The sequence below is a fragment of the Lotus japonicus genome, chromosome 1 (genome assembly GCF_012489685.1).
Source record: "Lotus japonicus ecotype B-129 chromosome 1, LjGifu_v1.2".
Lineage (NCBI taxonomy): Eukaryota > Viridiplantae > Streptophyta > Magnoliopsida > Fabales > Fabaceae > Lotus > Lotus japonicus.
The window spans coordinates 136,059,840-136,075,295 of NC_080041.1; the positions used below are offsets into that span (position 1 = coordinate 136,059,840).

The 15,456-nt window shown below is 36.1% G+C and overlaps 2 protein-coding genes across 2 annotated transcripts; one reads left to right on the plus strand and one right to left on the minus strand.

Moving 5' to 3' along the window:
• Positions 1 to 174: 174 nt before the first annotated feature.
• LOC130731348 (probable serine/threonine-protein kinase PBL26) lies at positions 175 to 3,611 on the minus strand. The gene is made up of 5 exons (XM_057583615.1): positions 3,281 to 3,611; positions 2,606 to 2,781; positions 2,311 to 2,500; positions 1,611 to 2,002; positions 175 to 1,395 (listed from the first exon to the last, which is right to left on the minus strand). Exons 1-5 carry the CDS (start codon positions 3,378 to 3,380, stop codon positions 412 to 414), a joined length of 1,842 nt encoding a protein of 613 aa, XP_057439598.1. The 5' UTR covers positions 3,381 to 3,611; the 3' UTR covers positions 175 to 411.
• A 6,910-nt stretch (positions 3,612 to 10,521) lies between these two features.
• Positions 10,522 to 15,055, plus strand: LOC130731350 (uncharacterized). Its single transcript, XM_057583617.1, has 2 exons — positions 10,522 to 10,659; positions 12,811 to 15,055. Exon 2 carries the CDS (start codon positions 12,954 to 12,956, stop codon positions 14,739 to 14,741), a length of 1,788 nt encoding a protein of 595 aa, XP_057439600.1. The 5' UTR covers positions 10,522 to 10,659; positions 12,811 to 12,953; the 3' UTR covers positions 14,742 to 15,055.
• The last annotated feature ends 401 nt before the right edge of the window (positions 15,056 to 15,456 follow it).

Sequence of the window (15,456 nt, forward strand, 5' to 3'; positions counted from 1 at the left end):
TTCGATTCCCGGAAACAATTGTGAGAGCAGTAATAACATGAATTGCCATATCATTATATAATACAAATAAGGGCCACTGTTTCCAATAATTTCAACAATCCCCTATGGAAATTCACGGTTATTTTCATCCTTGTTCTTGAACTAAAAGCCAAATAAATAAACGTAGCTGAAGCCTACTAAACAAAACAAGTATATATATTGTATATATGGATGCTGGAGTTTCAAGTTTTGATTTTGAGGATACCATGTTTGAAAATCTTTCTAAAATTGATTTTGCAGCCAAAACCAATTCTGGAGAGAAGCTTCTTTGTGTATCTTCTAGGTGACAGGATTGATTATGAAGAAAGAGAGGATGATCCAAACATGCTATTAATCTTGTCTCGCTCAACAACGGATTGATAAGTGATAATCCTATCGTGAATGGACACTGCTCTTATCTGATCCCTTGCTGCTGGAATGTTCGAAATAGTGAAAACTTCCATGATCTTCAAATCCCATGCTGGGATGATCAAAATTATGATATGAATGTGTACTGCTCCCTTCCTCATAGTGGACACTGTCAGTGCTGAATAGGCCAAAAGATGGAGTCCCTAGTGATGGCCTGCTATCACCACGATCATAACGAACACCTTCATCTTGTGACTCCTCACTGCTGCTGCTGCTGCTACTGTGCCGGCTTGTGGAAACATTTCCATGAGTATGGTATGAATGACTTCCATCCTCTGATTCTTTACTTTCCTTGTGGCTTAAAACTTTGACAGAAGATTTTTTGCTGCTCTTCTGGCTTAAATCTCTCCCAGAAGATTTCTTGCTGCTCTTCTGGCTTAAACCATGCTTTTTCTTCCTACCACTTCCATTTTCTGAACTAGTGCTGCTTCTGCGGCCAGAAGTCCGTGATTTGGTGCTGCTTTTGCGGCTTGATTTGGAGTAAAACTCCTTGGTTTGTTGCGCATCCTGTGGACTATAATCATGATGGTTTTCATTCCCATAGTAATCATATTCAGCTTCTGAGACCTCATTCTCTAGGAATTTTGCACTAGCTGCAGCCTCATTTTGAACATTGGAACTGTGGTTGTCCTTACCATTTCCTGCGTCACTTTCGCTCTCGCTCTCACTTTCGCTTTCACTCTCACTTTCACTTTCACTAGCAGCACTCTTATGAGAGGCCGAATTGGCAGGCTGGAGAGGGGTAGGAACAACCTCTGGAGGAGTTGTGTTAAGAAAACTCAGAGCAGTTACAACATCACTCATCAAAGGACGAGCTGCTGCTTCCTCCTGCAAGCACATGGCTGCAATTGCAACAACTTGATTGAGATCCTTTTCTGGGAAATTTTTGTCCAGATGTGGATCTGCCATATCTGCATATCTTTTTGGATCCCTGAATATTGGTTGTGCCTGTTCAATGATGATAGTAAGTAAATACATGGAGTCAACAAAACAGATATTAGGGGTATCAAACTTGTTGCTTATAGAAAATTGCCACTGAGTAAAATTCCATGTGTATCCCACATGTGATTTATATTAAAATGATTCTTTTAGCAACCATGCATAATATTCTGATCATATGCATACATACAAAACAATGTTCAAAAGAGATTGCAATAGATTACCCATGAAACTAGGTTTTGCTCATCATGAGGTCTTGTGGTGTCAATGGCTCTTCTTCCAGTTATGAGCTCTAGCAAGACAACCCCAAAACTGAACACATCTGATTTTAATGTGAGGTTACCTGTTCTCACATACTCTGGAGCACTGTAACCATATGTACCCATAACTCTTGTAGGCACAATGTTCATCTTATCTTTACCAGCAAGTTTGGCCAGTCCATAATCAGATAGTTTTGCATTGAGATCATTGTCCAGTAAGATGTTCGACGATTTCAAGTCCCGGTATATAACCGAGGGATTGGCCTTGTCATGTAAGTACCACAACCCTTTCGCAACGTTAGATGCTATTTTCATTCTGCTGTACCAATCTAACGAAGGTACATCAGGTCCTCGCTCTGTGCCAACAACAAAAAATGCCTTGTTTTAGATTTATAAAACTAGAATTGGATGGTGGAGATCATAACAAAAACATGCTTTGTTTTAGATTCATAAAACTAGAATTGGATGATGGAGATCATAGACAACTAATAGCATGTTTGATTTCATGATTTGCATAGAATACAAGGCGTTACTCATAAGTTAAGACTTGTAGCCTCTAATCAGAAGAAATCGTGGAACCAAACATGTTATAACTAGAATCTGATACCATGTGATGAAATAACTATCTAAAAACTGATTATACAAAGAAAGAATGAGTGGCTACCAAGAAGACGGCTCTCTAAAGAACCCCCAGGCATGAATTCATACACCAAAAGACGTTGATCACCATCAACACAATAACCGGTGAGTTTGACAAGATTTTCATGGTTCAAAAGACTTAACATCAAAACCTCAACCAGAAAGTCCTTGCTGCCCGGCATGCCATTTCGGTCAAGTTGCTTCACTGCTACTACCTGTTAGAGAGGAGAGAACAGAACACAAACAAACATGTAAACATAGAGAACAAAAAGAAGTTATTAACTTTGTTTTCATTGCACTAAAAATGGAGGCTTTATGACCTGTCCTGTTGCTGGAATGGTTCCTTTGTAAACTCTGCCAAAGCCACCTTCACCCATCAAGCACTCTTGCCTGAAATTTTTTGTTGCAATTGCAAGCTCACGGAAAGTGAAATTCTGTGCTTGAATGCTTGAAGTGTCAACCTGGTTCGGTTCATCTGGCTTTTGTTTCCTTACATCTACATTGTCAACCAACCCTTTTAAGTCTCAAAAATAAAATTGCTAAAAAAATTACAAACAAGGGATGAATAAGTCAAACAAATTGATTAGACCTTCCAAATTCTACTATCACTACATGAATTAGGAAAATGCTAATTGTTAAGAAAAGAGACGTTCCACTACATATCACACCCACTTCAGTCAAACAACACAAATAACTTTGTCACATCAGCATTTAGTGCATTTCTTACAACTTCCCCTTGAAACATTTAGCATTGTTTGTATGACTCATATATTGTGATTAACTAAATGCCACATAATCAAGTTGTTTTTGCAACTTTCTATCATCAATCTTTCTTAAAAGAGCTCCGGGACCAATCCTGAAATTTGAACACCAATAGTACCGAAACCTCAAGTATATCCCATTTTTCTCTTTATATGTTTCTTCTAATCATATATCATATCTATCACTTTCTTTGTCTCTATCGGGTCGGGTGTCTGCAAAACATTTTCCTTTACCTGGTGTTTTTGTTGTTACGACGTTTTCATGTGATGTTGCCCCCTGCTCCCTCTTGCTATTGCATCTCTTGGACTTGGAAAAACAGGGAAAGCAATTCATTCTTGTTAGGATCAAGAATCAAATGATGAGGAATGTCCAAGAAGGAGGGGGAGCAAGTAAAACTATTCTCATCCAAGAACAAATGACAACATGAATGAACAAGGATTGAAGAAATTAATGCACGGGGGTACCCCCAAATGAGATTGAAGGACCCCGTAGAAGAAGAGCAGATGGTATGAAAAAGAAAGGGAAATAAAGAGTAAAAAGGAGAAAAGAAGAAGAAGCCATGCAGGAGGAGAATTGGAAAAAATGGTCAGAAGGCTCGGAGAGAAAAGGGGGGACACATTTGAGTGGACATCATCATGAGGTGTCGTTTTACATGGATTCCGACAATTGTGGAACTTATGTTTCAGTTTTTGGGTTCAAATGACTATTGATACATTGTCTTCCAGGACATATATGCATGGATGGCATCTAACTTTGTTGAATTCGGTTACATTTTGAATTTCCACAACCATATGGTTATATTACTTCAACTTTGGGGTAAGCCAGTTATAAGTTACATCAATTCTATACATAGATAATAGATTATAATTTTTAGTTGGAGACAACTTAATGTTTTCAGAACGAAAAAAAAAACAACACAATGCATCAATTCAGATGAAGTGGTTAAGAAGACAGATGAAGTGGTTATTAATTGTGGTGTATTGTCCAAATTCCAATATCTAGTATAGCATTGCACAAGGGATTTGAAGGGGAGGGATCAACTTACACAGACTTTAATAATCTCATATCATTCAATAATTTTGTATTTATGATTGTATAATGAATTCAACGTTCGATTGAAAGTCACTATCATATAGATCATATATATTAATTTTTTTTACATTAAACCAAAGTTTTTAACTATATCTCATCAAGATATGCTAAGATTAGTGTGAACATTTCAAAATATATGAAAATAGTGAGTGTTTGATTACGAACTTATATTTATTGAAAGTGCAAAAATCACACCCTAATTAATACTTTATAAATACGGATCACATATTAGAAATTCTAAGCCCTAAAACAAATTGCTATCAGAATGCTCCGTCTGAGAGCCATGGCAAGTTTAACTAGAAGGTTCCTTCTTTCCTACCCCATGCGTCAGCGTCCTGAGCCATTTGCTTCCTTTTTCACGGTGTGGAAGTCAACTGATTTTCTTCCTCAATTGGGCCAATTGGGGCTATTGGTGAAGGGGTTCACGGGACGGAGTTGAAAAGGGGGATGAAAGCACATATCTTCATGCACCCACCCTCACTATTGTGATCTCCACTTTTGAAAAGTAAGTAAGTCTTTCGCCCCATCATAGTGATTGGGGGGGCGAGTACAGAAGAGGGAGGCGAGGACGAGAAGCAAAGAGGCTCACTTTGCCCTTCCCCCACCCCGCGCGAGTGTTATCAATAGTTATAAAAGACTTGTTTTGTTAAATAAGACTGAATTAACCAAAGTTTTGGAAATAAGTACAATAGTAAACCGTGATGAAGTGCTAGCGACACATTCTTTTAAACACATTTTTAACAGTGTTTGAAAAGAGTGTGTTTCTATAATTTCTCCTTGTGTAATATGATATACAAGAATATGATGGAGAGTTTGTTGTGCCGAAAAAACTTAACATGAGATTAGATTTTTAGTAGCATACTACTGTAACATGTTTCTCCACATGCATATAGGTATCAAGTAACATTTAAAAAAAAATCATTTTTTTAAAAGTAAAGATAATCCAATTAAGAAGTACCGACAACAAACATCTAAGCATAGGATGTCCTCAATCCCATGGTCCATGGAGGCATCTTCTATTCAGACAAAGTTCAAACCAAAACATGTTCAGCTATAAAATCTACCGCTGAATTACCATTGCGGCACACATGAATGAAACAACTCAAAAGAAGTAAAAGCAACAAAAAGGGCGATACAATTAGAATCCAAAATACGAGGTGGCCACGATGATTCTTCCGGTATTAAAAACGACGCTAAAATAAAAATTGTGTCTGATACCAACTTAAATTTAAAATGATTTTTCCTAAACTAATTACTCCCCTCTGTTCCTGATCTTTTGTTGTTTAAGGTTATGCACATTGTTTAAGAGTGCAATTATTGAAATATTTGTTGACATAAACACCCTTATTTAATGTTGAGTTAGAGTTAAGAGAGATAATGATAGTTATTGGTTAAGAAACTTGTTATGATTTTGATTGGTGAAAATAAAAGGTGGTAGGTGAGAAATGTAATATTAAATGAGGGTAAACATGGAATAAGTTGAGAAAAAAATGCATTGGGTTTGTAAAACAACAAAAGTTTTAAAATTTTGACCAAAACTTAAAACAACAAAAGATCAGGAACGGAGGGAGTATAACAATTATTGTGTATGATTTTAGTTAAAAATAAAAACTATATATAATTCATGTGCCTTGCACGAGATTTATTATGTGTCATTTATAATATTTTACAGTCATAAACTATAAAACTATATAAATTTATAATTATAATGGGAACAATAAAATATTTTTATCTTATAAATAAAATAAAAATTTATTTGACCAATTTATTTATATTATTAAATTTTAGATTTTTAAAATCATTATTATTAATTAAAATTATCATTACACGGTTTCAATAATTAATATTATTTGATATGAAAAATTATGCTTGGTTTTTAGTATTTATAATTTATAGTATTATTATTTTGGTAAATTGTAATGATCAACTAAACAATCTTTTGAAATTGACTTTATTTTCTTTACTTCTTGTCTTCTTTCATGTCATTCAAACTAACATTGTAACAACTTATCGCGACTTCCTGATTTCCTCTAGTGGAAATCACATTGGATATTTGGTTTGTAAACTTTATTAGAGAATCCAAATGTACAACACTGCTACGACAATCATTTAGAAATGGTCGTCCAAGAATCACATTATAGGTTGATGAAAAATCTACTACAATAAAAACATGCATTAATGGTCCTACCGAAATTTTCTGCCCTTAGTCATTCTAGTCTTCACATACCCTATTGGATCCATCTAACCACCTATAAAGTTGATCAAATTGGTCATGAATGAAATTAGATCTTCGTGAACAGTTTTAATACTACGAAGCAATCATAGAACATTACTAGTGCGATAACCCGTGCGTTGCACGGAATTTAATGTTATATTTTTTTATAAATAAATTAGTTTTCATATATATATATAATTTAAATTATAAATAAGTTAATTGTGTATAAATCAACCGTATAATAATATATGAAGAGAAAAATGAAATAAATAAATGAAATTATATTGTATATATCAAACAATTTTAAAAAAATTGTTAAACACTACATTGACAGTACTGGTCTATTGTTTGCCCAAATCATCCAGTTAGAGATGACAATTTTCACTTGCATTTGGGGATTACCCAATTTGGGGACCCGATCTTGGGGAATTTTTCTGTGAGGGTGGGGGTGGGGACGAAATCCCCACGAGACGAATTTGGGGATGGGGGTGGGGATCACCGTCCCCGCCCCATGTGCATAGGTAAAAATTCAATAATACCCTTAATAATAATGTCAAGTAGCTAATAAAAAATATAAAGGATTATAAACGTAGCCGATTAGGTACTTCAAAATTTCAGTTTGAATAACATATTTTTATGAAGATAAAGATGTTATTGAGGTAAAAAATATGTGGTTTCTATATTTAAACATTTATGTTCCATGTATAAATTCATCTATTTCTTATTTTTTAATGATATATTAGTGATCCCGATGGGATCAGTGGGACCTGTGGGGAGGTGAGAATGGGGTGAAAATTCACCCCGCCACGGGGACAGGGAGTGGGGATGGGGACAGAGAAGGGAAGCAGGGATGGGGAGTGGGGAGACACTCCCCGTCCCCACCCAGCGCATGTGTCATCTCTGCATCTAATATACAAAGTTTAAGACTATTTATTGAGTGTATTGTAGAGAGAGGTACATATAACTGACCATGAGTGAAGACGGACCTCAGAAGGAAGAGTCCAACCTAAGATAGTGTTTGTCCTTGCTTTTGTTTATGGTCATCGCGAAGCTACTGCAATTAGAAATTGTCTTCTTCTGCATTTAATTGGAAATTCGGAATTAGAATGGACTTGGTTCTTCTTGAAATGTGTACTTTGACTTTAGCATGTGTTCCCGTGATAACAGTTGCACCAATAGCAAGTTCACCTAGTTCATCCACGGGTTAACCTGGTTCCATTGCGTAAACCTGCTTCTTGGTCTATATTTCTCAAAAGTATGATTGGAGTACCTACTTTCAATAATAGTTTGTGGTTAGTGATTCCTAAACTTTTAGTTTCGTTCAAAAATTATATTGTAAGCCACTCACCCCAAATTTCAGAATCCTCATCAGATTGCAAGGCAGAGTCAGGGCTCAGATATTCATGTTATGGTGCAGCTACCATGCCAAGCATGTAAGTGTTTATCATTTCAACATCCTCCATTGTAGGGGCAAATATTGCTCTATCTTGAAAGAATTGCGGGTCTTTCATTTTGTGTGGAAGGTCAAGTTATGTATATTTAATCAATTCCATTAATGGGTCGGGTCTAATTAGGGTGAGCATATCTGCTGAGATTTTTACATCATACTTTCATGCTTAGAAATCAGGATGATCGTCGTTTCCAATTTTAAGAATCCAATCTGTAAACTCTTTTAATTTCTTTTGCTTCATCAACGCATGTTCATATGCAATTTCATAACTTTAAAATGCTTCCACAATGATGGAGAGTTTTCAGTAGCTTCCACAACTTCCTGTTTGCTTCCTCTAGTTATTACAGGTAATATTTGTCTAAAATCACCTCCAAGTATTACTATTTTTCCTCCAAAAGGTTTATGTATGTTGTCTTCATTTTTCAACCTCATTAAATCTTAGAGTGTAACGGCAAAGAGCTTCGAAACAAAATTTTTTCAACATTGGAACTTCATTCCATATATAATAAGGCTTATTTCAAGCAAAAGTTTTGCTCGTAGACTTCCCTGCTTTATATTACATATTGAGGTCTCTGTAGCATCTAATAGACTGCAAAATTTAGAATGAGCATGTCCTGCCTCCTGGCAAGAGTAATGATGTTATGCCGCTTGAAGCAACATTAAAAACAATTAGTCCTCTAAATCTAAGTGACGCAGATAAAGTGTTCCAAACAAAAGTCTTTTTCGGTTCCACATAGCCATATTAAAAGTAAAAGCTTCCTGAGTTTGACAACACAAATGTGACAACTTTATCATATACACACTTTTGCTCAGGTGTAAGCATACTAAGCAACTTTTCATATTGCTGCATCTTTGTCATAGTTTAGTTCATCGACAATAAATCTATTATCAAATTGCAGGACTTCATCATATTCTGGAGATGGCAAAGATGAGTAATCATTTAATGATCTACCATTTCTTTAGAGCAACTTCTCAATTTCAATGATACATAAATTTTCAAATCAGCATCTACGATTCGTAGTCCAACAGTCAAGAAGGAAGATTAACTAATGTTTTTTAACTGTAGCGAATATAACTAATGGTGTTCACACATTTTGCATAATTATCATGCGCAACATGATTTTCTAAACTTTTGAATTTCATTTATATTAAATCTCAAGAAATAATTATATTATTATAGCAACATTTCAAATTTTAATAATATAACTTGAAAATCTACATACCTTACCTCCATTTTCGCATGGAAACTCCACCTAAGAATATATCTTAGGGTTAATGATCAAATTAGTCACTGAGTTTGTAAGCGAGTTTGATTTTAATCACTTTGAGGAAAAATGACGTTCAGTGACAGTCATTTTTACAATTTTTGGCGGTTTTTTACCACCACCAAATGTATTTTTCCTCAGAGAGACTAAAATCAAACTCGCATATAAACTTAGTGACTAATTTGACCATTAACCCTATATCTAATTGAAAAGGTATAAAATTGGGTAATTAAGTAATTTACCATGTAAGATTACACCTATTACCTATTTTAACATTATATTAACGATTGCCATTTGCCCATTTCAATTTTTACCACTTTATAATCATTGTCTGTGGGTTTTTTCTTAAAAAAGAAAACCAAACACTAAAAACAGGGAAAAAGTATGGATATTATCGAATAACTTAGAATTAATGTAATTAACGGATAAAAGAAAAATAATGGAGCAATTAAGGAATAATGTAATTAATGGAGCAATCAAGGAATAAAGGAAAAATAAAAAAGTCAAACCAATGGTATCAAATTAATGTAATTAATTAATGGATTCCATTTGAAAATAGGCTGGTATTGAAATAATTTATTAGTTAATTAATTGATTTAATTATATATTTATTGAGTCATTAAATTCAACCAATGAAAATTAAACATGTGGACCAATCAAACAATGTCATTTGGAAATTCAATAGCAACAACTAATAGAATGCAAATATGTGGAAATTATGTAGCAATGTGACCCACTCTGGTGGATGAGCTTTATATATTATTAAGATGTTGGTATAACTTTCAAGATCCACCAATACTCTTTGTATCTTCGCATTGATTGTGGTAGCCGAAGTCATTATGGAGACACTAGTGGTCATAGATCCACATCAGCCTATATTGTTTATTTTGAGTCTAATGTTATATAATGGTTTTGTAAGAAACGACCTACTGTTGCTCATTCATCAATCGAGGTTGAATATCACACCATTGATTTCGCAACTGCTTAGTTACTATGGCTGTACCAACTGATCAATGAACTTTGTCTCTATATCCTTGACACTCCTACCATTTTCTCATACAACATTGGTGCAACCTAAGTACGTGTGAACCCTGTCTTCCATTCCCGAATGAAGATCTGCCCATTGATTACCACTTTACGCACAAGCTCATTGCCAACCATAATTCGCAAGTCTCGTTTTCGCTCTCCTCTCATCAACTTGCCGATTAACATACCAAACCTCAGTCAGAACCATAACACTTGTTCCTCACACTCAAGATTGACGTGGATGGTGTGCCAGTGCATTACCCTAATACTTCGATTTCCTTATTTAGCACATTCTCATTACTCTTAACTAGGAGATTTTTCTGATTTGATTTGACTCTCATGAATTTCAAATTCAATTTTTATTTTACATAGAAAATATATAAAATAAAATAAAAAATATTTTGGCAAATTTTTATAATACCTTGATAGGAAAAAGAAAAAAACAAACACAGAAGAAATACAAGTTTGTCTACTTGGGTTCAGCATCCGGCGAATTGCAGAAACGGCAGCTGAAGAAGAAGCAGCAACAACAGTTGCAGAAACCGTTACCATCTGTAAACTAAGGTACTCTATCTCTCTCTGAAGAATTTTTTCGAGGAAAGTCTCTACCTTTACCTCTTGTTCGTTTTTTTTTTCCGACCCAATTAGCTCCGGTTGATTTTTCATGTTTTTCGAATCTGTTTATGCCGGAAATGTATGATTTTTTTTTTATATTTGTGGATTGAGTTGTGGTCAAGGGAAAATTCGACCTCGTAGTTTATGAGATTTGAGTGTTTGATTCAGAAATTGAAATACCCAGATTGCCAATTTTTGGATCCGAAGTGAGTGTTAGCACTTAGCAGTTTTCTGTCGTTCCCAGTGCCTCGTTTGATGCAGAGGTTTTGACCTAACTCAGCAATGTATGTGTTTCTTGTTCCGTGAATGTGACCTTGTGATTTGAAGCTTGACCTTGAATCCCTCAAACTTATTATTAAGAGATTGTGTTAAACATTGATTTATGAGCTGTTCATTCTGTTTGGCTTTTGATATGAGAGATGCAAAAGCCCTTAACCTCAGTTTATACTTTATAGATCAAAATAGGGGTGCTCAACCAACCATGTGGGCAGTTCAGTTCAGGCAAGGTAAATTGGCATAAATGATATACTCAAAAGCAGTGTTATCAAATAGCGGCTATAGCGGCGCGTAGTGGATTTTTGGCTAATCGCGACGCCGCTATTGCCCACTATAGCGTGCTATTCTCCGCTAAATAGAGGCCGAAATAGTGGATTTTTGGGTCACCGCGATGGTCTGCGATCGCGATTTGACAACATTGCTCAAAGTCAAATTCCTCAGATATACGGATTATATGAATTATAATTGACTAGATAATGAAGGGTAAGCTATAGGTACCTTCAGCTATTAATGCAAGTTATGGATAAACACAGTTGAACAAGTTACATAGAAACTGCCAAGGATAAAAATTATCGTTCCATGTAAGATTGCTGCGCACAATTTTGCAACCATTAGGTCAGGCTGACTATTATTCTAAATTTTTATTATCGTATTAGAGAATAATTGGGAAATGATTAATGTTACGTGGGGAAACCGCGGACGAAACCAAATGATTGAATTTGATTGGTTTAATATTTTCTTAATTATACCAAGTCAATTGTATAATCTGTCAAACAACGAATAAGGTGGAGACACGTTTCTTTTCGTTGGATTCGAGAAACTTCAGGTCTTAATGTATAGCAACACTCAATAATTTAGATAAAATACTTTGGTGGCTATGTCAAACCATTATACTTATGCCACTATATTATCCATGTAATGTTTAATTTCAATCCCCATCCTCTGGCAGCTAAAAATTTTCTTTTCCATTTCATCATCTCTTTAAATAAATATTTTAAAAAATAACTAACTGTGCTTACAACACAATTAAGTTGGAGGGATGAAGATCTAGGATCTACTTCTAATAAATTTGGTTCCTGTTTCTCGATAGCTTGGTTCATTTGTGTAATAATTCCTACAGATTAAGTTATACAGACTCACCCAGACAAGGTTTTACAAGAATTTCAAAAATTGTAGTGGATGTAATTAGATTAACCACTGCAACAAATTTTCCTTGCTAATAAAGAAGTCTTAGTTCGGAATTTATATGATGTTTATTGGGTCCCTTTAAAATTTAGACTTCTATGTATCTCAGAGCAGAGATTGATTATTTTGCAAAAGGTGAAGGTTCTACACACTTTCCTTTTGTTGACAGAATCATAATGTTCAGGGCGCAGTAGGCTTGTTAATAGCGCGCCATAGCAGCGCAATAGCGTAGCGCCCTGGGGCTTCACCGCCACTCCACTATTCACCGCTATTTGCCGCTATTGTCCGCTATTTGCCGCAATAGCGTTTTTTGGGCTTGCCGCTACGCTACACTATCTGCCATTAACAACCCTGGGGTGCACAAACAATCATCTTTCCAGAAACCTTTAAATTTTCTTATAAGTTTGTAAAATATTCAAAGTCTACTGATGGGTGCTTTTACTTCTTTTGAGTTTTTTCTACCTCTGCAGTTGTTCTCAATTTTCTCATTTTGTAATGGAACACCTGTCGTGGGTTTCTTTATTTACAGCTTTTATGCTCTTTAGTTGTTAGAAAATTCCATATTTTCATTGTGTTTCAATGGTTTTCTGTTCTGAACTATTTATAGAGTTTAACTATTCCTTCTCTTATGTATTGCAGAATCTGTAATTGGGAGGAAGTTAAACATGGTGGCAATTTTCAATGCCTTCTCTTGGAAGCCCTTAACAATTCATGAATATGATGGAAACCCTTAGACTTATGTGACAGACATTGCTCCTTCCTTTTTATTTTCGGCTGGATACATGGCTGATCATTCTTTAGGCTTTGATAATACTTCAGTTCCTTTAGCAGAACCTCCACTAGTCATTGGTCAAGAGTTTCCTGATGTGGAAACCTGTCGAAGAACATTGAAAGATATTGCTATAGCTATGCATTTTGATCTTCGGATAGTTAAGTCAGATCGCAGTCGTTTTATAGCAAAATGCTCCAAAGAAGGTTGCCCATGGCGTGTTCATGTTGCAAAGTGTCCTGGTGTTCCAACTTTCACTATAAGAACCCTACAAGGAGAGCATACTTGTGAGGGAGTTCGCAACCTTCATCATCAGCAGGCGTCGGTAGGTTGGGTTGCACGATCTGTAGAATCACGAATTCGAGATAATCCACAATACAAACCAAGAGAAATATTGCAAGATATTCGTGATCAGCATGGAGTTGCTGTTTCTTACATGCAAGCCTGGCGGGGGAAGGAGCGGAGCATGGCAGCACTTCATGGAACATTTGAAGAAGGATACCGTCTTCTCCCTGCATATTGTGAGCAAATAAGGAAAACCAACCCTGGTAGCATTGCATCTGTTGTTGCCGCTGGACAAGAAAATTGTTTTCAACGCCTCTTTATTTCTTACCGTGCATCAATTTATGGGTTTATAAATGCTTGTAGGCCTCTTTTAGAGCTTGACAAAGCAGATCTTAAAGGAAAATACCTAGGCACATTACTTTGTGCTGCAGCTGTTGATGCTGATGATGCTCTGTTTCCATTGGCTATTGCTGTTGTTGATACTGAAAGTGATGAAAACTGGATGTGGTTCATGTCAGAATTACGAAAACTTTTAGGAGTGAACACTGACAACATGCCTAGACTGACAATTCTATCTGAAAGGCAAAGAGGCATGGTGGAAGCAGTAGAAACACATTTTCCTAGCGCTTCGCATGGTTTCTGTCTGCGTTATGTTAGTGAAAATTTTCGCGATACATTTAAAAATACAAAGCTGGTGAATATCTTCTGGAATGCTGTTTATGCACTTACAGCTGCTGAATTCGAAAGCAAGATTTCTGAGATGATAGAAATTTCACAGGATGTTATACCATGGTTTCAACACTTTCCTCCCTATCTTTGGGCGGTTGCATACTTTGATGGTGTTCGATATGGCCATTTCACACTTGGCGTAACAGAATTGTTGTATAACTGGGCCCTTGAATGTCATGAGCTCCCTGTAGTGCAGATGATGGAATACATCCGCCAGCAGATGACCTCTTGGTTTAACGAGCGGCAGGACATGGGCATGAGGTGGACATCAATTCTTGTACCATCGGCTGAGAAGCGGATTTTGGAGGCAATTGCTGATGCTCACTGCTATCAAGTGCTCCGGGCAAATGAAGTTGAGTTTGAAATTGTGTCAACTGAGAGGACCAATATTGTGGATATACGAAGTCGTGAGTGCTCTTGTCGCCGATGGCAGCTGTATGGTTTACCTTGTGCTCATGCTGCCGCTGCACTTATTTCCTGTGGACACAATGCCCATATGTTTGCTGAGCCATGTTTCACTGTACAAAGTTATAGAATGGCCTACTCACAGATTATTATTCCTATTCCAGATAGAAGTCAATGGAGAGAACATGGAGAAGGAGCAGAAGGTGTAGGAGGTGCAAGAGTTGATATTGTAATTCGCCCACCAAAGACTCGCCGACCGCCTGGAAGGCCTAAAAAGAAGGTTCTGAGAGTGGAGAACTTTAAGCGTCCCAAAAGAATTGTTCAATGTGGTCGCTGCCATATGTTAGGCCATTCTCAAAAGAAATGCACAATGCCAATTTGACAGGATTAGTTTTCATGTTAAAATATCTCTTGCTTCAGCAACATTACAGCAAATAGAATGAATGTTGTGTTTGTATTGTTGTAATTTAATGTATGCTGAACCAGTCAGTGCCAAAATAAGGACATGTTAGCATAGTTCTATCTAGTTGTCCCATTACTGTGGTGAACCGTCTTCTGCATGCTCTGTTTTATTGTCTCACAGAACAAGTAGTTAATGTCGGAAAATTGACTTGCCGATTTGTTCTGTTTCATGAATTGTATTATAGTTTCATGATGACTTGAAGTTGCAAAATTATTTGAATTAGGTTATCCTCATTCCTCAACCCTTGCACCTCCAATTTAGTGCATGCCTTCGCTTTTAGTTCTTCTAATTTTTGTTCCCTTCCTTAGCAATGTCTAGAAGTTAGTGCATGCCTTCCAATTTCTTGATTGATTAGTATTTAGCACAAAGGAATGTAAACTCATGATAACTAAGTGGAAGGTATGTATGTATTTGCTTCTATTGCTTCTATTCCATTATTTTGCAGTATTTGCCTAATGCATATCTATAAGGGCTTTTCTTGTTTTGCTTTTGTAGTCGTTGGATAGATTGCTGTTTCTTTCTCAATGCAGATATAAGGCCAAAATGGAAGAGGACACACAAGAATCAGAATTCAGAACTGATGTTGCTACTCAGAATTAGAACCTCATTTCTAGCCATAACCCACTTACTAGCC

Coding starts and splice junctions, on each gene's coding strand:
- LOC130731348 (XM_057583615.1), bottom strand. CDS start 3,380: ATGAATTGCTTTCCCTGTTTTTCCAAGTCCAAGAGATGCAATAGCAAG. Junction 2,501..2,605: donor CCATTCCAGCAACAGGACAG/GTCATAAAGCCT, acceptor CCTCTCTAACAG/GTAGTAGCAGTGAAGCAACT. Junction 2,003..2,310: donor TTTAGAGAGCCGTCTTCTTG/GTAGCCACTCAT, acceptor TTGTTGGCACAG/AGCGAGGACCTGATGTACCT.
- LOC130731350 (XM_057583617.1), top strand. CDS start 12,954: ATGGCTGATCATTCTTTAGGCTTTGATAATACTTCAGTTCCTTTAGCA.